Raw genomic sequence first — 27,553 nt, forward strand, 5'->3', positions numbered from 1 at the left:
TCACAAATGATCACATCCCTGCCACATGAATACTTAGTCAACCCCATTAATTTATTGCATTGCCTCAGCTCCAAGCTTTGGTCATGCCTTGGTAATATCTCCTTTTGCTAAAAAGCTCAAACGAAGCACCTTTATTATTCCACAGATGTTTCTTTCGCCTGTGGGATTGTTATAATTAGGAAATATCTCAAGGCTCGTTTCTTAAATTAATTTCTATGACACTTCTTCTTCCCCCAAGTTGACCCTGACCTTAGAGTATTTGAAATACTGTGCATTTTTCCCCTTGGCAAATCGAGAATCCACTTTTAGCTTGATCCATACTTTGCCAATGTAACTTGTTAATAGTAAAAAAAAAAAATATTGCTTGCTTTCTCATCCCTAATGTAAAAAATAACACTATAATCTATGGCATGTTATCTACAAAATAGCTTTCAATTTGAAAAGTCACAAAAACAGAGAGAACACTCTCTAGAGGTTTTATAATTCCTGGAGAATGTGACTGGCCACTTTCTGTTTTCTTTGAATTTATATGAGAAAGGAATGAGCATATCGGGTGTGAGGGATATGGTTTCCAGTTTATTGTCTGTTTTCGATTATAAGCTCCCAGAAGACAGGGCTGTCTTAATTCTCTGCTCAGTGGCTCTTTAGCGTCTGATGTAAACAGGCAATGAATCTGCTTTTGGCTCAGCTGCAGTTGCTGCTAGAAATGGAGCTGGTGCTGCAAAAAGAACATCAGGATGGGTTCCTCACGACAGGTCAGCTGAGGTTTACTCTGATCCACTCTGGTTCTGCCTTCAAGGAGAAAACAGTCCCTGTAAACTCTAGTTATAGTGAAGCTAGATTTCGCCATGCTACCTGCCTTTAAAAAATGGCAAATAGGCGTTCCCGTCGTGGCTCAGGGAAAACGCATCTGACCAGCATCCATGAGGACGAAGGTTCACTCCCTGGCCTCGCTCAGCGGGTAAGGATGCAGCATTGCTGTGAGCTGTGGTGTAGGTCGCAGACACAGCTTGGATTCTGCATTGCTGTGGCTGTGGTGTAGGCCAGGGGCTACAGCTCCGATTCAACGCCTAGCCTGGGAACTTCCATATGCCATGGGTGCGGCCCTAAAAAGACCGAAAAAAAAAATGGCAATAGATTTTGTATGCATGCATGTGAATTTTACCAAGGCTGCAAAGAGGTTTATTTCAGGTAAAGAGAATGAGCACACCTGCTACATCACTTGCTATAGTGACTCATAGTATGGTTCCCTCAGAATATAACCAACAGCCTCAACCTCGTGCAGACTCTTAGAGGTACCTACATATTAATATACGCCATATTCCATCACACGCTTATTTCTGTCTTCCCAGTTCAACTGGAAGTACCACAAAAGCAGCCTCTCTCTCTGATTTACCTTTGTACCCCCAGGGCCTGGCCCAGTGTCTGGCAGAGCAGTTGCTCAAGTGAACACCCCCAGGGCAGATCCATGCTTTTCAAAGCAGGGGGCTAAAATCACACTAAAGATGCAGTGAAATGGCCATCATTGGCTTCCTCCCATTTTGCAAAACCATCTTTATTAGCTCTCCTTTGCTGGGGACATAATGAAGATTTCTAGAACATACGGAATCCCTAGAGAAGTGAGAGAAACCGCTTAGCACAGGAAGGAACACACCAGGGGTTTTCAGTTCTCCTATCATGGCTTCCTTTGTCTGGACCTCCTAACATTGTCACTTATAAACATTTTCTCCCAACACTCAAACTGCTTCCATCTCATCACAATGGTATATTAGCATTCTACAGAATTATTTGATACCAAATAGCATAAGTGAAATTTCATCTTCTCTGAGCGACTAAAATGAAAGGACTGAATTACAAGCTGTCCTCGCCAAATTTCATGCATTACAGCTGTATTACCTCGTAGGGAATATTTCAATATTTATTTATATCCCACTCCCCATCCTATGATCATTTTGATCAAGACAATAGTTAAAGTACAGTTGACAATGATGACAAGGATAGGCCAGAATTCAACAGAAGCAGGGCAATGGAGATTGTGCTGTTTGGTAGCTAAATATGTCTACATAATCATCGAAGGACAGCATGCATTGCCTGAGTTCTTTCACCTCACTTAACAACACAGACATGCACAGCATTACTCGGCATAGGATGCATCTTTACTGGCACTCAAAAAATATTATGTTACGTACATATAACTCTCATTTGGGGCCCATATCATTATCACTGGCTTTGATTTGTATATTGATGAGACTTGGCTCCATATCATTTTTGATGCTTCCAAAAATCATATACACCTACAGAGGATAAAATTGGTCCCCGCCGAGTTTATTCCAAAGGCTCTACGTTCCTCATCCAGCACACTGTGTGTTTCTTTCATAACACCTAGCACAATCTCGACATGCTTTATTGACGTGCTTATTTGGGTGGTCTGTATTCACCACCAAAATGTAAGCTCCCTGAGAGCTTTAAGTGTCTTGTTCAATTGTCAGATCTCTAGCACTAAGAATAGTGCCGGATTATGGCAGGTGCTCGAGACATATCTCTGGAAAGCTTGAATGAATGAATCCATGACAAGCGAATCTTCAACTACAGGACTGGAAATCACCAAGTTGGAGGTCCCTTCCTCGTGCCCTCAAATCTTTGGATGGCCATCACCTATTTCCTTGTCTCAATATGACTGGTACCCACCACCTTTGATTGCGGGCCATGAAAAGAAGCGAACGAGAGGGCCTATGGCCAAGATGGGAAACACCTCCTCCAGGAGAAGAGGAATTCAGAGGAGATCTTGTCCTCATTTATTCCTTTCTATATGAGCACCTTCGGTGTCTATTTTCCTATGGTAGTAACATGTTTATAAATAAAATAAATGAGGTTTATGCAGCCTTCCTGGTGGATGGCCGTACGATCACAGTGTGTTCAACCGCGTGGCTCTTCAATGATACGGCATTGTATAGACTGCAGAGAATTTTCATTAAAAGCTCCTATCCGCCCATCCTATTTCATTATCGCATAAAACATACCAGCTTTTAGACCTAAGTCATTTCTTGAGGTCCTCTTAGTTTATGTCACCCTTATGAATTTCAGAAAACCCTCAGTATTTCCCATGTAACCCGAAAGGAATTCTCATTCATTAGTCAAGAACTATTTGAGGAGTTCCCGCGCTGGCACAGTGTTTAATGAATCCGACTAGGAACCATGAGGTTGCGGGTTGATCCCTGGCCTTGCTCAGTGGGTCGAGATCCGGCGTTGCTGTGGCTGTGGTGTAGGCCGGAGGCTACAGCTCCGATTAGACCCCTAGCCTCGGAACCTCCATATGCCACGAGTGTGGCCCTAGAAAAGGCAAAAAGCCAAAAAAAAAAAAAAAAAAAAAAAACCAAAAACTATTCGAGTGAAAGAGTGACCACTTTCCTCGTCACAGGTTCAGAAGATATGCTGTCGTCTAAAGGATGTTTGTGGGAGTTCCCGTCATGGCTCAGTGGTAACGAACCCGACTAGTACCCATGAGGATGCGTGTTTGATCCCTGGCCTGGCTCAGTGGATTAAGGATCTGGCATTGTGAGCTACAGTGTAGGTCAGCAAATGGAGCTCCGATTGGACCCCTAGCCTGGGAACGTCCATATGCCACGGGTGTGGCCCCTTCCCCCAAAAAAGAAAAAAATAGCTTCTGTCTAAAGCATCACAGGATGTTTGTTCACTTCTTCCCTGTAGCTTTTATTTCTTTTCATGCAAACAAGCTGTAATGGGCTTAAGAAACTCTTTATTTTGCCTCATGCATCACCTATGACATTGTCAGATCAATTCATATGAAAAAGACAGAAGAAAGACTCTGCAGAGTCTCCTCATAAAATCCGACATGCATTTCCATTTTAATACGGAAACGATCAGCGAAGGCCATCGAAAGGCCCATTTGTGCCTGTTGAGGATGCCCCTGACATATTCACGGCTGCACATGAGCAGCCTTCTTTTAAGGCTCCTGACAAATCGCAAGGGCTCCCAGGGAAGAGAAGGTAAACGGGGCCCTGGGGTGAGCAGAAATCAGGTTGGAAATTGTAAAAGCCGTGAGAAAAAGACCAATGTGCTACCGAATGCCATTTACACGTGGTTTCTGGCATACCCACGGCCGAAATTATGAACGGTGAAAAGTTTTCAAACCGCCTCGGGCCTTGATGAAGCCCCCTTATAATTCCAGCGTCAGGCTGACGAGGCGATGCGGAGCTGTCTGGAAAAATCAATGGAGCAAATTGGATGGCCAGCCAGTGAAAGCGAAGGGACAGGAAGCCCCATGGTGCCACAGTAACAGTCATTTTTTTTTGCTAGGTGCAATTTTAGGATTTCAAAGAAGGGCCATTTGCCACATCGAAGATATTTCAACTCCGGAGGGGGAACGGAAAGAATCTAGTAATTTCTAACTTGTGAAATAGTGTTTTCCATTTTACGTGCACATAAGATCTCCTGTGATATATAGTTGTACTATGAAGGCCCTGGACAGGACAGTCAGACCAAACTAATGAAAAATACTGCAGACAAAAAAATAAATAAATAAATAAAAAATAAAAACATCTAGAATAGAGAAATAGAAAAATAAGACAGAGGTAACAAATACGCCGGGAAAAAGGATTCAAAAGTACTGGGAACCTCAAATAAAAGACGTTTAAATCCTTGGATGGAGAAAGGTCTAGGGCTGTAATTAAGAAAGAGCATTGATTATACTTTAGTTTTAAAAATATGTGCAAAATTTAAAAAAGCGTTAGCATTAAACCGATGATGTATACGTTGAACTGTGGACCCCCAGAGTCTATAGCCACCATCTTCCCTGTCTTCTTTGATTTCAACTGAATCTTGAGTTTTAGGCTCTATTTCCAAGCCAGCTGCTCTCTCCTCTTTGTGACCTTGTACTGTCAGCTGGCCCCAAACCCTCCAAAATAAATGCACTTTCCCTATTGCTGAGGGATGGTACCCACTTTCATTGAGAAAATTCTTTGGGAATAACGAAGGACAAGTGCTGTGAACAGAAGCAGCGCCAAGAATTAAACAGCAGAAGCAAGCAAAGAAGCAAGCAAAATGACCAGTTAGCATCAGTAATTCTTTTTTTTTAATTTTTTTTGTCTTTTTGCCATTTTCTTGGGCCGCTCCCTCGGCATACGGAGGTTCCCAGGCTAGGGGTCGAATCGGAGCTGTAGCCACCGGCCTACGTCAGAGCCACAGCAACGTGGGATCCGAGCCGCATCTGCGACCTACACCACAGCTCACGGCAACGCCGGATCGTTAACCCACTGAGCGAGGACAGGGACCGAACCCGCAACCTCATGGTTCCTAGTCGGATTCGTTAACCACTGCACCACGACGGGAACTCCAGCATCAGTAATTCTAAATCAAGGTACCAGACAGGATACAGTTGACCTGGGTCCTTGCCCTGAGTCTGCCACACACTAGCGTGTGTACTTAGATAAGTCATTGTCTTGGTGGGTATCTATTTCCTCACCTGCACAACAATACACCCTTAAAATGAGAGCCATACAGGAAGTCCCTGTGTTGCCTTCCTCACCTCTTTCCATAAGCCCCATTCTTCTTCGGGTCAAGATCCTATGACAGTAAACCAGAGATGCATTTCCAAACCTTCTTGGCTCCTCTTCCTCAGACACCCTTACTCCCAAATCATGCCCAGCTTTTCTCTGGACTTTCAGAAAACTGCATTTCTAACATCTAGTCATGGAGCTGATGCTTGTATTGGAATAATAAGTGGAAGGGTGACAACTCAGAAGGTAATTGCAAGGGTACCGCAGATGGTGATTTTCTGTCTCTTTCACCTTCTCCAAACCCACCCTTCCTGCCTCCCCATCTGCTCCCACAAAGCCCAGTGCAGCAGATGTAGGGAAGGTGGGGGGAAATTGGGGAAGGCAAGTGTTTCAATTCCTACTTCAGTTCCTAAGTGGGCTTCGGCTAGGCGCCTAGCCACACAGCACCGCCACGGCTGGAAGAATCCTGAGTGGCCCCCTTAAGAGGTAAGATGCTTTTCTCAGCGTCTAATGCACTAGCAGGCAACTCACCTATGCCATGTTCTTTTGAAGGCAACTTAGAATACCGTCTTTAATTTTCGTGTATTTGGTTATTTTTGAAGATTTCCTGTGGGCAAGTTGAAAAGACAGTGAACTTTTAAATATTCACATGTAAGAAGTTGACAGTTTCTTCTGTGGTACTGAATTGTTGCCCTCACTGGCAGAGGTTAAAACAAGAAGCTATGTTTTAACTGCTTGTGACATTTACAAGAATTGTAAAGCTGGCTTTTGCTGGAAAACTTATGCTTCATCTAAGCAGTTCTGATGCACTGGAAAATGTTCTTACATATCCACTTTACAAAATTAAACAGAACGTTGGCACGGGATCTTGGCCCATGTCTCTGAAAACAACTAGTTGACCTTAGGGAGCATCTATTTTGAACACTGGTTTTATAGATGAACAAACAGGCTCAGAGAGAGGAAGTGCCATGTCTAAGGTCATACAGATCATCTGTAGCAGTGAGACCTTGGACTTCTGGTTCTCAGTCTGGGGCTCTTCCCACAGAAGAAATGGACAAAACCAAATGCCAGCACAATGTCTAAACTTTAATGCTTGTGTTCTTCGTTCAATAGATAGTTTGTCTTTTTTTTTTTTTTTTGGCCCCCCTTTTATTAGGGCCGCAGGTGCAGCACACGGAAGTTCCCAAGCTAGGGGTCAAATCGGAGCTACAGCTGCCGGCAACACAGGATCCAAGTCATGTCTGCGACCTACCCCACAGGTCACAGAAACAGCGAAACCCCGACGCACTGAGCCAGGCCGAGGATCGAACCCGCATCCTCACGGATACTAACTGGGTTCGCTACCAATGAGCTATGACGGGAACTCCCTGTGGCTTGTCTTAAGTAACAAAAACACCGTGTGTCATCTTCTCTGAGGGTCAGCAGGACAGGGAAGTGGGTGAGTCTGCCAAGTTCTGATGGTGACAAATCTAAGAGAAGTATGGAAGAGAAGTTTAATAAGGAGCAAATGTTGGGTTATACTTTCAGACCAGCTAAGGGGACGGGTCCTAATGATAGAGACGCCAGAGCGGCAAAATTAGAATTGGTACTGAATCCAGAAAAGTATGAAATAGGGGGAACCAAAAGGCCCAGACAAAGTGTCAGCGAAACCTGTACCAAACCAATAAACACAAACAGCAAAATTCCTCTTGATCACACTGCCCCACGCAGCCAATCATTCCCTGTCCCCTTTTGTTTTATTTTTTGCATGACATTTATCACTCTCTGAGATTCGCTTATTCATTTCACTGTATATATGTTTATTTTCTGTTTCCCTCCAGCATAGCTGTACACACACACCCCATAAGAAACACAAGAACAAGACCTTGTCTGTCTTCTTGTCCCCAGTGCTTAGAACAGTGCTTGGAACATAGTAAGTGCTCAGTAGATACATATCGAATGAATACATTTGAGAAAAGCGAAAGAAGGTAGCCTATAACTGACACACACTGTGAGAATAAAGCCATCTATGCAAGGATGACTATATATTCACGGATGTTTTTATTATAGAAGGGCGTCAGTGTCTAACTCATTTGTGGCAAAAGAAATAAGAATATTGGTCAACACGTGCCCCATTGTTATAGAGTCTTTTGCCACCAAGGTCCTGAAGGGGGCGCTGGCATATGAAAAGGGGAGGGCTGTCCTCTACAGAACCAGAGCAGGCGCCTTAGGGCATCAACTTTGACTTTCTAGATTACAGAGGCAATGAGGGAGCTTTGAGACCTGAGAGTAAGCTTGAAGGGGGCTTTGACATTGACAGCTGGGGGGCTGAGAACATTTGGCTTCAAGACTTGCAAACAAAAGGCCAGGAGGAAGCTTGGATGCGCCCATGAAGGCCGGGCACTCACTCAGTTTTCTAGATCACCACCATCTGGAGGGTATAATGACCTCTGCATATTCTACAGAGCAGTAATTCAACTAGGAGGGATAGTACTTAGTTTGGGGAAGGTGGGGAATGAGGTCACCCTCTTTCAAAAGACATACAGTTCCCTGTGCTTAAGCTATAAGCTAGGTCTGTAGTTCCTGAAAGAACAGCTCGTTTACAAAGACTTCACCTAAACAATACGATACACATTAACCAAGATGTGTCTGTCCCTTTGCTCTAATTAAGTTTTAGGGTTAGACGCAATCATTCTTCCTCCGGCCTGAAACACTGAGAGCCAACTTGAAATGTAAAATCCCAAGGTAATTCAATATTTACTAAATTTCAAGGAAGTAATCAATTTCTAATTTGGATTTATGCACATTCTTTTCCGCTTCGGCCCTGTCCTTATTTCCCTCAAGTTCCTCTTTGGTTATTATGATGGTCAGCAAGGTTATCGTCATCGAACAACTTGTCAGATGCTGCAGATTTTTTTTTTTTTTTTTTGTCTTTTTGCCATTTTCTTGGGCCGCTCCCTCGGCATATGGAGGTTCCCAGGCTAGGGGTCGAATCGGAGCTGTAGCCACCGGCCTACACCACAGCCAACGCCACTCGGGATCCGAGCCGCGTCTGCAACCTGCACCACAGCTCACGGCAACGCCGGATCCTTAACCCACTGAGCAAGGCCAGGGATCAAACCCGCACCCTCATGGTTCCAAGTCGGATTCCTTTAGCCACTGAGCTACGATGGGAACTCCATGCTGCAGATATTTTGAGACCCAATTAAACTCTCAAAGTACTTGCATATAACTAAAGAAAACTCTATTCGATCCTTAGGGACAAAAACTCTCTGTGTCCTGGATTCACAGCCCATTGCTTCACCGAGAGTGTGGCACCTAGTAGATGTGCAGTAAATAGTCACAGAATAAGTGAAAGAAAAAAAAAATCTATCTACCCACTCATAGAATTATTTTCATACATTCAAAATCTCAGGCAGATCTGACCCTGCCCCGTGCATATGTGTCTAGGCGTGCTGTGCTCTCAAAACTCCCATATGCGCATCCTCCAGTTTGAACAGATTAGCCTTCCTCTTGGCATGTCTATTTGTATAACGAAGCACCGGAGCAGAATGCACCACACAGACTTGTCCCAAGAAAGGTCATTTGCATTCACATTTCCCTCAAACACACCAACCTTCTGGCACCTAAACACTGATCTCGATTTTCGATTAGGAGAGCCCTTCCCTCCTCCCCAGAAAACATACACCTTTGAAAGGGCAATTGCCCCTTCCTGGCTCCAGTTTATCATAAAAGAAATTCCCAGTTTACTTGTCAGGCTTCCCCCGGAAAACTCGGTTTGAACCACTCGCCTCACTTTAGACCACGTTTACTTCCGCTCAGAGGAACGCCCTGCACATCTGCCTTGTTTTCCACTCTGGCGACTTCTGGAAGCTCCATTTCCCCCCCATCTGCATTCCTGAGGCAGGATGACAAAAGCCAGACTGCACTTCAGCCTCCTAGGATATCCTGCCCTGGAGATGCTCAGCAGGCAATTGGAAATTGGAGTGAGCCTGGAGCTCCGGAAGAAGTTAAGAAGTGGAGAGGTCAATTTGGGAATCATTAGCGTAGAGGTGAAAGGTGAAGCCATGTGACGAGATGAAATTACCCAGAATGAGAACACAGCACGAGAAGAGAAGCAGAGCCATGACAGGACCTCGGGACTTGCTTCACTGAAAGGTGGGAGGGGGAGGAAGAGGCTGTGTGTGTGTGTGTGTGTCTGCATGTGCAGGTCAAAGACCAACAGAGGACATTTAAGAAGTGGTACGAAGAAGGCAGGAGGTGAACCAAGATAATTGAGGCATGCATTCAAGCAAGAGAAGATGTGCAGAAATTCCAGAACCTCCAAAGAGTTCAGGAATACTGAAGCCTGAGAAGCCACTGGACGCTGAAACATGGTAGTCGCGGCTAAGCTTCCGGGAAGCAGGCTTCTGGGCACCCCTCGTGAACTCCACACCAGCCTAAGAGTCGATCTGGGCATTGAATGAGACTGGCACAGGCTGTGCCAGACCACGGTGATAATGACCGTTACCATGCATTGACCATCGACTATGTGCGGGGAATAGCGCTAAGTGCTTGATAGGCCCGATCTCAATGTACTTCTCGCAGCACCCCTACAACGTGTCTACATCTTACATGTGAAGAAACCAAGTCCACAGCGCTTAAAGAAATGACTCGAGGTCACGCTGCTAGAAAGTGGCATCACCAGGACCAGACCCAAGGGCAGTCTGCTTCTCAAAGCCTACACGCTCAGTCGCTGTGCACGAGAGGAAGAGAGCTGATTTATACTGGTTGAGCCTCTCCTCTGGCCAAGTGCTTTGCCTGGGACAGCTCCTTTGGCACAAAGACCACCCACATTATGGCTATGTTTAGGGAAACTTTATGAAGGCTTATTTAAAGAAAGCTGATTGGCTTTTTGGAAAATAAGTGGAAGCTGTATGATTCCAAAACAACCAGTTGTAATTCAAGTGCATTTACTACACTAGCACCCAAGGGCTTGCAAGGAAAAAGAAAGCGTGGCATCACTGATTTGGTGGTTATTACTGACATTCACGTTACTGCCAATGAAACGCATCTGAAAAGGGGAGGGAATTTGACTTTATATGATTCTCATATTCAGGTCGAAAGCCAGTAATTTTTTTTTTGGCCACACCCACAGCAGATGGAAGTTCCCGGGCTGGGGATCGAACCCATGTCTCAGCGGTGACCTGAACCACCACAGAGGCAACGTCGGATCCTTAGCCCACTGTGCCACGGCAGGAACTCCCTAATGCCGATCATTTGAAAGGTATGGACTATCAGGAGAATGTAAATGCAGCAGCAGAACTGATTGGTATGTCAGCATCCTTTTGTCCTTAAATTTATAGAGGCCTACTGTTAAAAGATTATAAATATAGTCTACGGTTGTTCGAGGCATTGACTGCTAACTAAGGAGAAGCTTGGACACTCCATCACAAAATGATACCCTGAAAATCCAGCCAGATAATTTGCTTGCAACCAACTGCAGACCTTATGATACGGCTGGCTCTAGGAAAAAGAGAGTGAGAGAGAGAGAGATTGGCAAACCTCTTGCAGTTAATGTTTTTGCTGTCTATAGAAAAACAAATGAGGTTCTGGTCTGAAATAATTAGCATCGCTGTTAATTGTACATGTGTGTAGCAACAATGCGAGGCATTTGGGATGGCTCCCCCTGATTGTTCCCTTTTTTCTCTGGATTAGAAAACCCATTCAGACAACTAAATAATAGCAAGCATTTATGCAAATTGTTAATTATGAGGCAGAGATAATCTTGCATATTTAGAAAACTGCATGTACAATGGGGATTACCAAATGAATTGTTGCTTTATTATTTTACGAGTGGTGAAAAAAATATGCTAGCCCTGCAAATAGTTTTCATACATCATTCAGTCCACCGGAATTAAAAATGGCCCCAGAGACATTTACCAAAGCCAATTCTTTTCCATCTCACCATCTGTGTTCCTCTCTTCCTTTCTCACAAACTAAGAGCAGGTATAAATTATTCCGATAATAACTTCTGGTCAAACTGATCAGCACCATAATAAAAAATTAAGAATAAGTCAGGGTTTGCTTTGTTTTATAGCAAAAGTGTTACGGAGAGATGGTTCTAGCAGGCAGCGAATTTTATTTTATTTTTGCTTTTTCGGGCCGCACCCTTGGCATATGGAGGTTCCTAGGCCAGGGCTCTAATCAGAGCTATAGCTGCCGGCCTACACCACAGCCACAGCCATGCAGGATCCTTAACCCACTGAGCGAGGCCAGGGATCGAATCCACAACCTCATGGTTCCTAGTTGGATTCGTTTCCGCTGTGCCACAACGGGAACACCACACAACAAATTTTAAAACAAAAATAAAACAAAATTCTCAATATTTTCCCCATGAAGACCATCATAGGGCTAACAGTCCCTATCTTAATTGACCATTGTCTTAATGGTCATACACTCCATTTTACTGTACAGATGAGGAGGTCAAGGCTCACAGCAGAGGCGGGACTTGAGCAAAGTCACCAACTAGTTAGCACCAAAACCAAGCACTCTTGCCACCATGACATAACCAATCTGATGACATTGAGATGCCCTCCCGTATTAAAATTATGCGATTAAGTGTCTTTGTGGGCCTATACCATTTATCTCAATGAATTATAATCTGCCGATGGAATGAAACCCTAAATTTAATAGTCCCAGACGTCAAACAAATCCCCTGAGGCCCTAATAGGAATATGGAAGCGCAACTACTGAAAGCCCATCTCGGCATCTGGTCGATCGACTCTATTTTGATGAGAGTCTGCTCTAGTGAAGGACTCCCACGGCTACAATCTTTGCTCTTCCTACCCGATTCGGTGAGAGAACAAATAATGCAGGTGGATAGGAAGAGAAAATAGAGACACTGGTAAATCTTTCTGGAGCCAATAAGCCTACACTAGGCTAAATACGGTACTGGTGAACATCATGATCTTAGAAAACCATGTGCCAGGCAACTAGAGCACGCCTTTCCAGAATGGCTTATGACTCTCGCAGCCTCTTTAGCACGGATGGCAATATGATGGCACAGCTTGTGGCAACAGTCATTGCCTGCAAAGCCACTACCCTGTGGCATTCTCAAGAGCCCCTCCCTGCCACAGTTGGGACCTTCGCTGTGTTTGATGAGATTTACTCTGCGGCAGAGTTCAAGTCCAAAAGGCTCCCGACCTAGGGCGTTACTCTGCCTTGCAAGTCTGCATGTTGACCTACTTTATAAGCCCTGGTATTTTCAAGTACTTGATCTCCCTTCAATAAAATGCTAACCTAGTTGTTCCCTAAACCACCATCCGGGCTTGTGACAGGCAGGTATACCTGATGCGTGGCGAGAACATGTCATTGATGGCGGGGTCTGCGCAACAGAACACATTTCTGTGTCATCCGCTCTCAGCGAAAAGAAGAAGCTAGTGACCTGCTGCCCAACTGTCTGGGGTGCTGGCCCCGAACTTTCATCCCACTTCTGAACTAGGTCAGGTTTCAGATCCAAGACTACACACCTGGGTAGTTTCAGGTGTTTTACCCTAAAAAGGAGCCCTGGAAAGAATCAGACTTTTTGTTGCATGGAAATTAAACTGATACTGCAGCGTCTATTGAGTCTAGCTCACTTGGGTTCAGTGAAACTAAAAAGACATTGTCACTTACCTTGCTGCATCTAGAATCTGAAAAATCCTCCACCTGTTAAAGGAACAGTAAAACCACGTGCTAGCAAGGGCTTGGTAAGACAAGAGTTAAAATAAGAAACGTTTTCCATTTTGCCTTGACGACGTATTTTTTCCAGCTTCCAAACCCATAAGGAAACAGCTCATGGATAGCTCCCCAACTTTGCTCCCCACTGGCTCCTCCCAGGTAGTGGGGAGATTAAGAATCAAGGGGCTAAAAGGGGCAGGGCGGCCCTGAGAGCCAGGCTTCTGATGGGCTATGGGCTCACAATGATAGATTCTCCACTCAGTCACACGAATGCCACTGCCCTTCACACATGCCACCGCGATCTGGGCAAAAACACAAAAAGTCAGTGAACCCCAAACCAGACCAGGCCAAACCAAACACTGTGGCATCACCGCAATGGAAATGTCTCATCAAAAGGACCTAGGAGGAATTGATAGGTACTCTTCATATTTTCAGGCATATATGAAACACACATAACAAAAAGAAAAGAATGATTAGACTTTGCAGTCTAAACAGATGAAAATGCAAAGCACACAGAAAATGACACATATGTCATCGCTACTTCTTCCACCCAAATGCAAGCCATCCATCAGAGTAAGCAATGTCTCTCCATTAACAAAATGCTCAGCTATTTTCATAATGTATGTCCTGAGAGTCACAAAGCACTAATTCTACTATGTCAATGTCTGATATTGGCAGGGGCTGTGAAGTTGTACACAGGTCAGTTGCTAATTGGAGAATTCGAATGGGTTTGGTCAGCTTCTTGTTTTATATGAAGTAGGGGATACTGCAATGTGATAACACTTTTCTGCCCATAGCGAGTTCTACCGCCTGGACATTTTCTTGGGAGAAGTGTTTCTTTACATCGAATATGTCTGGAGGCTTTAGAGGTGAGGTAAGATGGACTTTTTTTTTTTTTTTTGGCTTTTTAGGGCCTCACCCACGGCATATGGAAGCTCCCAGGTTAGGGGTTGAATCGGAGCTACAGCTGCCGGCCTACACCACAGCCACAGCAACGCAGGATCCAAGCCGTGTCTGTGACCTACACCACAGCTCGTGGCAAAGCAGAATCTTTAACCCACTGAGCAAGGCCAGGAATTGAACCCGAAATCTCATGGTTATTAGTCAGATGTGTTTCTGCTGCCCCACAACAGGAACTCCCAAGATAGACTTTTAATAGCACGACTAGCAGCAGAGGCCCTGTGTCATCATTTGAGAAGCAATTTATGGCTCTTTGATCATCAGTTCTTGGCATGGCTAAGCACCCCCCTTCCCTGGTTCGGTGAGTTGATAAGACGACGGAGCGGCAAGTGTTATGAGAAACAAAAGTGATGGCCTTACTGAGCCCCGACATCAGATCTGCTAGACAAGACACCCCCATTAGCTGACTTACCATCCAGGGCCCAAGGTGATCCTCTTCCATTCCAGCCTCGAGAAAGAAGTAATCTAGAATGTTCTGACCTACCCCATGACTTAGTTTCCCTACGTAATGAAGAAAGGCTAGTACCCCTTCCATTGCACTTGGGCTTATGAACAAAAAATAACACACCTTTGGATGAATAACAACAACAACAACAACATGAAAACAGAGGTTATATATTGATTTTTAGTCAATATATAGCATATGGAATTTGGAAAATTCCAAAGTCAAATATGTAGCGCTTTCCAAAACGGTAACTTTCTTTTGCTACATTAATAGAATTCTCATACAGTAGAAGCATGTACACAAATGACGTATATATGGGGATCAGACCAAACTTTACTTTAATCAGGGGAACTACTGCCTCCTGAGATTTTTTTTTTTAATTTCTATGCAAACTTCTCAACTGCCTATTAAAGTTTGCCCAAGGATGACTGAGGAAACTTTTGGAAGCTCATTGTCTTACCTGGGAGTCCAGGTTGCCAGAAGTAGATGATTCAATGGAGATCCAGGAAGATGTTACAAGCACATCAATCAAAAGGGCAGGCAGTCATCGAAAGTGAATCAAAGCCACAGGGAAAAAGATAAAAAGGAGAGGCAAACTGATTAGAAAAAAATAATGAACTTTATGAATCCATTTTACACACACACACAGTTTGGGAAGGTTCTTGGATGGAATCTTTTTTAAAAGAGCTTTTAATAAAAAGAAAGGATAATTAGGCGTTTCCATCATGGCTCACCAGTGACAAATCCGACTAGTACCCATGAGGATGTGGATTCGATCCCTGGCCTTGCTCGGACCTGGTGTTGCTGTGGCTGTGGTGTAGACCGGGAACCACAGCTCCGATTCACCCCCTAGCCTGGGAACTTTCATATGCCGTGGGCATGGCCCTAAACAGTTAAAAAAAAATAAATGATAGTTATGTAAGAGGTGCCAATTATCACAAAACAGCAATCATATTACACTATGTAAGCGTATCAAATGAACACGCTGTACACCTTAACTTACCACAATGTTAGGTGTCAAATATAGTCAATTAAAAATTTCTCCCCACCAAAAAATGTCTTATTTATTATGTGCCAGGCACTGTTATAGGTACTAGGGATATAGCAGCGAATAAAACAGACACAAACCTCTGCCTTCACAGAGGGTACGAGCTTGTGGAAGATTTTTTTTAGGCCATCTGTTTGGAAAAGCGTTCCACAGAAATATACTGTGTGTTACTAACACTAGGAAAAAAGTCCCTCCTCTTTTAATTGATGTGTTTCTGTATGGAGACCATATCCAATGGCCTCAGATTCAACATGGGTATTAGAACTCTCTTCCTGATTAGAAAGGACGTTATATTTCTTTTCGTGATTTCTCCTTGTGGAAAGTCTCTCCAAAAGGCTGCAAATCAGGTTTCTTTCTTTTCCTTTTGTTTGTTTGTTTGTTACAGCCACACCCGCAGCATACGGAGGTTCCCAGGTTAGGGGTGGAATCAGAGCTGCAGCTGCCAGCCACAGCCACAGCCACAGCAACGCAGGATCCGAGCAGCGTCTGCAACCTACACCACAGCTCACGGCAACGGGGGATCTTTAACCCACTGAACGAGGCCCCGGGATGGAACCTGCATCCTCATGGATACTAGTCAGGTTCTTAACTCACTGAGCCACAACGGGAACTCCAGTCACGTTTCTTTTTAGCTAAACCATTTGCTGTTCATAGAACTCCCCATGTGTACACCTAAACACTGTAAAAACAAGAAGTCTCTAGATGGCAGCTTTGTAATACTGCAGCACCCCATCCAGCAGTTTTTCTCGCTGGATGCTGCAGTGTTCTGGAATGAAAGAGATCGGATCAGTCACGCCTCAGCAAGCCACATGCTGGCAAAGCAACAGCAGTTGGTGGACAAAGGGAGCTGTGGTTACCACGCCCACGACCCAGACACTGGCTGGAGAAGAAGCAGAACGAGTCACCTTCCTCTGGGCCAAGGTTCAAGAAGATGTGACTAAACACCTCTCAAGTGACCGCCACCGCCTAAATGTCACATCAGCAGGGAAAGGAAAAGATGATGGAGGGAACACGTATGTATCAATGGCAAAGATGCAAAGCGAGGGGGGCAACTTGGGAGCCCCCCAAACCTGGCGTTTATATCCTTTATATGACATGGCTTAGCACTTCACAATTAAAAGTGAAGCCGTCTATTACTGGGGTCTTAAGGATCCAAATTAAGGCCTAGGACAAACAGGACGGTGTAAAAAATCCGAGAGCCTTTGCCTAAAAATCAGGATTCCTGGTTTCCAATCCCAGGTTTACCAATGACTCATTGGAGCTTGGGCAAATTCTCCTTCCCTCAGGGAGCCAGATGAAATGAAGGAGTTTCACGAGGTGGTTTCTAGAAATCCTCCAGGTCCAGCATTTTGTAATGCTCGAATCGCTTTGCCTTTCATTTTGATGCCAAGTTAGTTAAAAGAACAGCAATCTCTAGTCGTTTGCTCAGCCCAACGTGCCATTGGAAGTTCAGAGAGCCCAGAACCCAACAGTCTGAGCTTATGCGGAAACGAGACCGCAGCCAAAACAATAAGAGCCAAGTTGAAATGCAGCTTTGTTTATTTGAAATCCAGAGGCTCTTTCTCTAGGATGGAAAAGTTATACAAGTAAACTTCATTGAGACTAGCAAGGAAAATCGAATTGATAAACAACTGACCCCTCTGCCCCCTCCCCATTTCTCTTCCTGCTCCAGCAGCTGCTTCTCCGCCAGGAGCCTGGGAGGTTGGTGATGGCTGTCAATCCCTGGAGGCCTCCAGAGTCACACACTCCCAGACAAAGGCTGAGGTCCAGGCTCAGCTTTTGCAGAGGGTGGTTAAAACAAACAAACAAAACCCCACCCCCGACACTGTTTTGGTTCGATGGCAAATCCCAGGCAGACAATACACTCTGGGAACCAATTACCTACCACTGTTCCGTAGCTGCCAAGCAAAAGGGCCATTCAGTGCTCTGGTTTCTGACACTGGATTGGTTCGCTCAGCCTCTCGCCAGCTCGCACACCCAGAGCTGCTGTGCCCTTGATTTCTGACCTTCCTCCCACGTAGGATGCCCTTCTGTTCTCGTCCTGGTCTGACCTGACAGACTGCTGCTCCCTTACCCACCACCTCCTTTTGAATCTCAGGCTACACGCATCCTCGTTTGAAGGCCAAATACAGTACATCCTCGGGGAAAAGCTTCTTCTGCACGTTGCATCTAGTGCCCTGAATGCAAAGGTGTCCCATATGCCCACTAAGTTCCAGGTGGAGGGCTCGTCTTCAAACTGGTGGGGGAAATGCAGAAGCCAGATGAAAAGGTCTGTGTGGTTTTTGCAGCCCTAAGCAACCAAAGAAAAAGCTACTCGTCTTCTTTCCTTGCAAGGTGTCAAAATGCTAGGCCCTAGCCTTTGGTCACACACGGGCCTGAGAGGAAGTGTGGGCACGGAATAAGCCCAGGAGACACACAGACCGAGTTGGCCTCCAGGCTTTCATGAATAATTCTACGATACTGCTAGGGTGCCTTACCCTGTCCCCTTGGAGTCTCTCATCTCCAAAATTGGGACAAGGAGAGCAGGAAGAGCAGTAATGATATTCAGCGTGTTTCACAAGCAATACGGCTTGGGCATGGACCGGTCAGAACAGAAATCAACCGTAAACAACCTGGGTAGACAGGCCAACAAATGCCCCCCAAAGTACCACGGTCAGGGGCAGGACTCAGGTCACTTTATGCAAGATTATTTTTATCGAGGGAGGAAAAACGGGTAAGAGAAATTATTTTGCATCTACGGCAGGCCAGGGTGAGGACTCCGGGCCTCCTTTCACTGAGGCCTCTTGCTGCTGCCCTGAGAATTGAGCCAACTTTTCAAAGCCAGGGTTCAAGGACACCTCCATGGAAAAAGCCATGCTGAAAGCAACTACAGTTACTGGTATTGAGGAGAGGTGCCCCCAGTAGGTTCTACTGTTTGACTTGCTCTGCTTTTCTTTCTTGTTCCAAGCCAAGCCTACCAGAAACTCTGAAAACACCAAGAAAGGGAGCTCTTCAGAGTCTGCCTGAAAAGACCAGAATCCAGAACATTCTTTCCAACCTTTATAAATATTTGCTCTCATTCTCCGAAAAGTCAGCCTTTGGCACAACTCTGAGGTCTCAGACCTGTGTTTGTCTTGACCACTTCTTTCGTAGTGGGCCCCTTCCCCCAAGATATTAAACCTGGCTTCCAGACCCTTCCTCCTTGGCCTCCTTTGCCTGACAGCAGACAAGGATTTCAATCCTCCCCTTGCCTTTGGGCAGGGCCATTTTAAGACTAAGAGTCTTCTGGACTCACAGGAATGACCCCTAATGGTCCAATTTCCAATCCTATGAGCTTTAGAGAGGACAGGTTCTTGGCCGGGATTAATTTGCCCTCATACCTCTCCATTTACACCACCTAAATGCAATACATACAGCACAATGCAATACAATTATAATATGTGCAATATATAATATATAACACAGAGCTAGTCTAGCTATGTCGAAACCCCTTGGCTAATAGCTGATAGTTTCTAATTCCCTGAAGCCAGAGTGGGCGGGGAGAGACAAGTGCAGTGCCAGGTAACAGAAAGAGGCCGGACCTAAGAGGTCCTCGCGCCAGCTCTGTCGTGTGGCCCTGCACAAGCCCGTTCTCCAACGGGAAGATGGCTCTCCGTTTCCCTCTCCGCACAGTAGGGTGTTGGACTAGGTGCTTTCCCAAAGGTTCCTGTTGATGAGAACATTCTAAGACTTGCATAATGACTCTGACTCCATCAGGAAGGTTCCTATGAAGTAGAGCCTGAGTTCTTACCAACTGAGGCTGGAGAGAAACACTCTTACATTTTGCTCTAAGTGACTCTGGGGCCAAAGGCCCAACAAACAATTTGTCTGCAGTGGCCCACTCTTGCCATTAGATCTCCAGACCTCGCACTGGCTCCTCAGAGGAAGGCAGAGGCCACACCTGAGAACTTCCGGCCAGTGCCCAGGTGGAAGTCAGGAGTTACCTAGCTTGGGAGTAATAAGCCAGCTGAGGCAGGGGGAGCTACTGATGGCTCACATGTGGTAACTCTCTGAGGTTATACTTGGACTGGGTGGTAAACCTACAGGAGTGACTAATATGGGCAGATCAGCTGCCCTGGGCTGGCAGGTCCTTCTAGTGCCATTTCCATCAATGGCATTGAGTCATCCTGTCTCCCAATGTTGGATTCAGAACTCAAGTGGCTTCCATAAATAAGTGATGTGAAAGTTCTTTCTATAATCATCAACCCCAGACTCAGAGGGGCTGGGAGATGTCTTTCGGTGACCTTTTAGGGACCACCCACATTGACCCACCCTTTCCTGACCCCAAGTCCCTGCAGGGGCAGGGACTTGCCGCAGATCACAGACCACATCAGTGGCAGAACCAGACCAGGATCCAAGTCTAGAGGGCCCGTTCCCTGACAGCACGATACCCACCCCCGGGTCCATTCAGCAAAGCACACCTAGGGCGGCAGGCAAGCAGGCATCCGTGCCTCCACAAACAACTGCACAACCTTTCAGGACAACCAAAGGGCAATGGCTGCCAAAGACTGGAACTCAGTCCCAGAAAACGCCAGGGATGTTCCATTCCTCCTCCAGCAGCTGTTAGATTGTAAACACCTTTTCCTAAGCTTCCCTCTCAGGTTTGGTTTTCTGCCTAAATGCACGTTCACTACATCCCATGGTAATCACCCAGTGCTTCTGCTATTCTTCTCCTTTTGAGAAACAATGCCTGATAGCTGAGCCCTGCATCACCAAAACACCAACCACGTTTCGGAAACAAAGTGGATCTGACAAGGAAGATTGCTGCAGTCCTTTTCAAATAGTGTTTTCTTATCATCTGTTGGCGAGCCAGGCAAGCCTCCGTTGTAGATGTCTTTGCTAAGCCGTTTGCTGTCTGCAGTCACTACTGAAACGGCCCCCTCAGCTCCCCTCCTGTGCCCACCCACCAGGTTTTAGTAAAATCCTCCCATTTTTGGCATCCCAAGAGTGCCCTCTAGCGCTGAGCTAATTAAGAACGTGGAGTCCAAGGGAGTCCTGCTGTTGTAGGAAGTGGGTTGACGGGTCCTTGGCTGTGTCAAGATGAAGACATCTTGAAGACTTTCCGGAAGCATCTCCAAAGCCCCTCCTGGGCAAGGCAGTCGTTCAGGAAGCAGTGAAAGGAGTGTGTGGTCATGGAGCAAACAAAGCAAAACCAAAACCAAGAAAAGGGAGGGCCAGAAAAGAAGACCTAGCTTGTCCTCTCTCCTAAGACGCATTTCCACTAGTGACGTGGAGCGCTGCTTGATTCCTAAAAGTGGGCGCCCAGATGGAGGCCGACCCCATCAACTGAAAGTTGACAGTGATATTTTTGAATTTTTTAAAATGTTAATACAGTTATTAAAGGTTACTCTCCATTACAGTTATTATCAAAATAATAATAATAAAAATTCCTTGTGTTGTTCAATACATCCTTGAGCCTACCTTACACCCATAGTGTACCTGCCCCTCCCCCAGCACTCTATTGGCCCTCTCCGCCCCCCCACTGGTAACCACCAGCTCGTTCTCTATATCTGTGAGTCTGTTTCTTTTTAAAGATTGACAGAGATTTTTGAATGTGTTTTAGAGTTCCCCAGATGCAAACATCTGTATTTATATGTCAGGTTTCAGCAATGTGTTTTCTCAATTTGATTTTATATATATATGTATATATGGATGGATGGATATGTATATTCTTTTGCCTCGAAGGAAGGATAGATCATTAAGAATCCCTTTGAAATGTTTTGGGTATAACAGGATTTGCTTTCTGTTAGTAAGAGCCTGAAAAAGTTTTGCTTACAGCATGGATACAAATGGGCATGCGTGCGTGCATGTATGTTTCTATGGTTATTTGACCCCATTTTGTTTCCATATTTCAGGTTTGGGGGTCTGGGAGATCCACAGTGAATACTATCTCAGCACCAGTTCACATCGGCAGGGAAGCTTTCCACCGTACTTGTTAAAATGTGAATGAAGCAGTTTTATCACATGCTGGCAGCTTGCCACTCTTCGTGTCAGCATAAAATATTTGGGATTCAATAGAGGAGCTTAAAACACAGAACATGACAAAGTCCCTGACGAGTAATGATTTGGCAAGTGCTAAAATGAAGATGGAGATCATTCTCGGGAGATATTCAGCCAAGTCACGAGTGGGATCAGACGGTAGAGACACATGGAATGGTCCGTCCTGGACCTATGTCACTGGCTTCCAGCAAGGAGCTTCCATCTCTGCTGATGCGGAAGCATGGCAGGAGCCACTAGCGTGGGCCTGAAAATGTCCCTCAAGCCAGCCCCAAAGAGGGAGGTGGCAGGTCTGTGAAGTCCTAGGGCAAAGCCAGCCCAGGCTTTGCAGTTGACATAACTGAGTTCGAATCCCAGCTCCTCTAAATATCTTTGGTCACTTCCAACCTGTCAGTCTCATTTTTCTCAGCACGACTGCGACCTCCTTGTGATCTCCAATAATATCTGACAGAGGGCCCAGACCAGGTGCTTAATAAAACCTGCTGGATTTACTAACACCAACCATTTCAACTTCTAAAAAGTGAAGAATACCCCTCATTGCCCAGATGTTCCCAAAGAGTTGAGTGTCTGGGACGAAGTAAATGAAACATCTGCATAAAGAATTCCATGGTCAAAAATCCATGTGAAAGGCTTTCAGCCCCTGCTGTTCTTGCCCCCACACACTCTGTTAGCCTCTGTCACTGTGACAAATCAGAAGGTCCAGGGCTGGAGTTCCCATTGTGGCATAGCGGAAATGAATCTGACTAGGATCCATGAGGATGCAGGTTGGATCCCTGCCCTCGCTCAGCGGGTTAAGGATCTGGCGTTGCTGTGAGCTGTGGTGTAGGTTGCAGACGCGGCTCGGATCCCACGTTGCTGTGGCTCTGGTGGAGGCTGGTGTCTACAGCTCCGATTCGACCCCTAGCCTGGGAACCTCCATATGCCGCAGGTGCTGCCCTAAAAAGACAAAAAATAGAAAAAGAAAGAAGGTCCAGGGCTGTGCTTGAGACCCCTGACCTTTCTGAACAGTCCTTTCTGTTCGGCAGGTGTAATATTCACAATTGGATTTAACTCGCTGCTACTGATGGATGCTTTTTGGAAATTCAAGACCAACTGAACATTTTTGTGGACTCTGGACACCTTTCCACATGAAGATGTAGCACCGTCGTCAGGGCAAAGCCTCTGTTTTCATGAGGCAACAAGTCTCCTTTTACTGCAGGAGTTGCAGGTTCCTGTTTTACCTGAAGTTTCAAAACCAGGCACTAAAAAGACCCTAAGTGTTTTTGCCTCCCCCAAATCCAAAATATGGGACAAGGTTGCCAAGTCTGTAGATGAGTACACCCAATGTCTTTTCTAGAATTACTGGAAATTATACCAAACAATAACAAGCAGACTGTCAGGCACCATGAGCTTGACAGGGGTTATGTCATTGTACAGATGAGGGGACATGGAGGCTCAGAGGGACTCGCACAACGAGTAACTCAAGCCCAGAGCTGTAGCATGCCAGCACCCAAGCGCACTAGCCACTCAGCTGGACCGTGGGGTAGGCATCATTGTTACTTTTTTACAGGTAACTTGGGTCAAGCTTAGAGAATAACTTGCTCAAGGTCACACACCTAGTAAGGGAAAGTGTTGAGATGGGAATATTCAGTATCCCTGACTTCTAGTCCTTTTTTCAAAAATCGAAGTATATTTGATTTATAATATTGTGTTAGTATCAGGTATACAGCAAGTGATTCAGTTATATATATGAATATATATGATTCAGTTATATGAATAATATATCTATATGCTCAGATTCTTTTCCTTTATAAGGTATTCTAAGATACTGACAATGTTCCCTGCGTCACGCAGTAAACCCTTGTTGCTTATCTATTTTATGTATAGTAGTCTGTATCTCTAATTCCACACCCCTAATTTAACCCTCCCCTAACTATAAGTTTGTTTTCTGTGTCTGTGCGTCTGTTTCTATTTCATATATAAGTTCATTTGCATTATTTTTTAGATTCTAGGTATACGTGATGGCATATGATATTTGTCTTTTCTGTCTGACTTATTCCGCTTAGTATGATATTCTCGGAGTCTAGTCATGTTGCTGCAAATGGCACTATTTCATTCTTTTTCATAGCTGAGTAATATTCCACTGTTGTAAATAGGCCACATCTTCTTAAACTCATCGTGTTGATGAGCACTTGGGTTGTTTCCATGTCTTGGCTATTGTAGACAATGCTGCAATGAACAGAGGGGTGTATGTATCTTTCCAAATTAGAGTTTTTGTCTTTTGGGGGTATATGCCCAGGAATGGGATTGCTCGATCATATGGTGTTTTTAAAAGAACCCCTGTACTGTTTTCCATAGTGGTTGTATCAAATTCACATTCCCACCAACAGCATAGGAGGGTTCCCTTTTCTCCACATCCTCTCCAGTACTACTTATTTGTAGAGTTTTTGATGATGCCATTCTGACCGACACGAGGAGATACCTCATTTTGATTTGCACTTCGCTAATCATTAGTGAGGTCGAGCATCTTTTCATGTGCCCATTGGCCATCTGTACGTCTTCTTTGGAGAAATGTCTGCGTAGGGGTTCTGCTCATTTTTTGATTGGATTGTTTGTTTTTGATACTGAGTTATATATAGAACCCCTTACCCTGACTCACCTTCCCCACTGCGCCGCGTGCCATGCCTCCAGGAGGCACGAACGTGGCAAGTGTCCCTGTGCATAATATCTCCATTTGCATCAAACCTGCACTGAGAGCGGGGAAGGGGGGCCTGGCCCTCCGGCGACCTCGCCAGCCCGCAGCATGCTCTGAAGTGCTTTGTCGTGTGCCTCTCTTCAAGCTTCTCCTGGGACCATTTTTCATTTTGAATTTCAGGATAAACTTGCAGGCTATGAGTGCCAAGCCCTTGAATACACCAGGAAGAGGGGTAGTAGCTCATGTGAAGATGAAACCCTAGTGTAAATCTTCATCACAGCTGTGCCGCTCCCCTGGGACATAAATCAGGTGGCACTGGGTGGGCCAGCGGCTTGCGGGGTGGGGGGGGAGGAAATTGGCAGGCAGCTCAGGTCTCTCTCTTTTTCCACAGCAGGGTGACGGTGAGGGTTACTTCTTGCTCTCATACCTCTATTTCTTATCTATAGGAAAATTCCATCAAATCATATCTAGACAGCATCTAGAACATCTAAGGCAAGACAACCAAGGCGAAAAGCAGGAAGGAGCAAGAGCGCACGGGTCATTCCAAGAAGGCCCTGTGTGATTCCGGTGGTGAGAGGAGCATCACACTGCCTTGGGGAAGAGCTGTGTTCGTCTAATGATGAACTTCATTCCCAAGCAGGGTGAGCCAGGCCACTCACCCCTTGACCCTGATGTAGCTTTAAAACCTATCAAAGTTGGAGGGTACCCTTAGAGACCATCAAGCCCAACTTCTGCTTCTTTGTCAGCCCCGAGAGAGCCTTGGACTTGTCTGAGATCATGGAATTAGTACGTAACAGGGCCATAACCACCTCTTGGACTCAATGTCTTCCAGTTTAGGAGTCTTTTAAGCACCAGGGTTGTCCTCTACATGAAACTGAACGTAGCATGGGGGGGCGGTAAAAAAGCCCAGTTGGGGAGTTCCCATCGTGATGCAGTGGAAACGAATCTGACGAGGAAGCATGAGGTTGCAGGTGTGATCCCTGGCTTCGCTCAGTGGGGTTAAGGATCCGGTGTTGCCGTGAGCTGTGGTGTAGGTCGACAGACACGGCTCGGATCTGGTGTTGCCATGGCTGTGATGGAGGCTGGCAGCTGTAGCTCCGATTTGACCCCTAGCCTGGGAACTTCCATATGCCGCGAGTGCAGCCCTAAAAAAAAAGAAAAAAAAAAAAAAAAGGGCCCGGTTGGGAGCCAGCAGCTAGGGATCCAGACATGAGGACTGGGCTTTGTGGTTTCACTGGAACAACAACCTTGTAAGATGCTCTCTCCTACCTCCTTGTACAGGTGAGCAAAATGAGCTTCAGAGGGAAGAGGCTGCTGAAGGGGCTGCCAAAATTCCTGCAGCTACTTACAGAACAGGACTTGAAAGCTGGTCTGACTCCAAAGCCAATGTGCTTTTTGCCTCGGCTATATTTAGGCCCCCTGATTTCTCTGTGGCCCTCTCCCAACTGGAAAGGAGGTCCCGCCAAGTTATAAGTGAGTTATAATGTGTTCGTTTATTTTGTATTTACTTATTTATTTCACAGTTGTAAGCAGAAATGAGATGAGCCCTCATCTGCAAACCCACATCCAACAAAGCCTTGACCAGGGTCTGGTTCTCGGCTTCCGAGGAGCAACTGTGGACTGTTGGCCTTGGGAGCCAAGAAAAACAAGAAGCCACTGGAGCTGCCAATCGGTTCCCTCATATAATCACTGAGGGCTTTGTCATCCATCTCCGCTGCCCCCACCAGTTCCGGACAAGAAGTGGTGGTGTCACCTGAGGCTGCCGAGGCTGCCCACCTGGGGACTAAGGGCATCTGAGCTGTCACCTAAGTGAGACGATGCTGTGGGACTTCCCTGGTGCCTAAAGGCAAGGGATCCAGCTGAAGTCTGCACACGGCCCTGGGCAGTGCTCACTCCATGCACAACCCCCCTCAAGGAGCTCCGTGTCAGCCCCACGATGGTGGCCCCAGAGCAGCAGAGAGGTGTCTCTTCCTTCAGGAAAGGCGAGGGGCACTGAGGTGGGAGGGGGGCAGTCCCTAGGAGTAGGAGGAAGAATTTGGAACTGCCTACTTGAAGCTGGCCTTGCTGAACTGCTAAGTGCCCAACTGGCACATCCTTGGGCTACGTGCTCACTCTTCTCCATCAACATGGGGTGGGGAGGTGGGCAGCGGATGTCCCGCAGCCAGTGGAGAAATCGCCAGGCAGCCTGGTTCCCACTGACATACATTATGAGCAATCTCCAAATGCCCAGCCGTTGGCAGCTGCCCTTCACACTCTGACCTTCGGCTACTCGGCACCCCGCCCCGCCCTTCCTCGGGTAGGGAAAGATCTGGAAACCCACATGAGCCGCTGCTATAAGGGAAGCCCAGTGTAAAGGAATCTTTCTTTAAAAAAGCCCTTTGAAGCTACTGGGGCAGTTATTTTAGATTTTGGGTGGAGATCTTTCCCCAAACAAGGGCACACTTGGTTTTGAGTCAAATTTTATTCTTTTTTTTTTTTTTTTTTTTTTTTTTTTGGCCACAGCCCACAGCATGAAGTTCGGGGCCAGAGACAGAACTCATTTCACAGCAGTGACAACGCCAGATGCCTAACTGCTAGGCTACTAGGGAAGTCCTGGAAATTTTATTCTCTTTTTTTTAAATAATGATTTTTATTTTTTCCATTATAGCTGGTTGACAGCGTTCTGTCAATTTTCTACTGTACAGCGTGGTGACCCAGTTACACATACATGTGTAGATTCATCACAAGTGATTAGTTCCCAGCGCTCTACAACAGGGTCTCACTGCCTATCCATTCCAAAGGCAACAGTCTGCATCTGTTAACCCCAGACTCCCAGTCCCTCCCACTCCCTCTGCCTCCCCCTTGGCAACCACAAGTCTATTCTCCAAGTCCATGATTTTCTTTTCTGTGGAAAGGTTCATTTGTGCCATATATTAGAGTCCAGATATAAGTGATGAAATTTTATTCTTTATGCTTCTGACATATATCTAAATTGTAATGGCTTTATTGAGATGTAATTCCCATCCCACAGAATTCACCTACCCAAAGGGTACCAATCAGTGGTTGTTAGCATAGCCCCAGAGATGTGGAGTCATCACTACCAACAATTTAAAAACAGTTTCCTTACCTCCCAAAGAAACCCAATACCCTTTAGCTGTCACCACCACATCCTGCCTCTATGGATTTTCCTGTTTGGGACATTTTAAGTAAATGGAATCACATAATGTATTGTCTTT

General features: G+C 45.7%; 1 protein-coding gene across 1 annotated transcript in view; it reads right to left on the minus strand.

Annotated features, from left to right (window-relative positions):
* HS6ST2 (heparan sulfate 6-O-sulfotransferase 2) overlaps positions 1-27,553 on the minus strand; it is a 288,400-nt gene that overhangs the window by 67,034 nt on the left and 193,813 nt on the right. Inside the window, 1 exon segment of the mRNA XM_021079794.1 lies at positions 13,152-13,184. Within this exon segment, the coding sequence (XP_020935453.1) occupies positions 13,152-13,184 (33 nt within the window).

The sequence above is a fragment of the Sus scrofa genome, chromosome X, assembly GCF_000003025.6.
Source record: "Sus scrofa isolate TJ Tabasco breed Duroc chromosome X, Sscrofa11.1, whole genome shotgun sequence".
NCBI classification, from domain to species: domain Eukaryota; kingdom Metazoa; phylum Chordata; class Mammalia; order Artiodactyla; family Suidae; genus Sus; species Sus scrofa.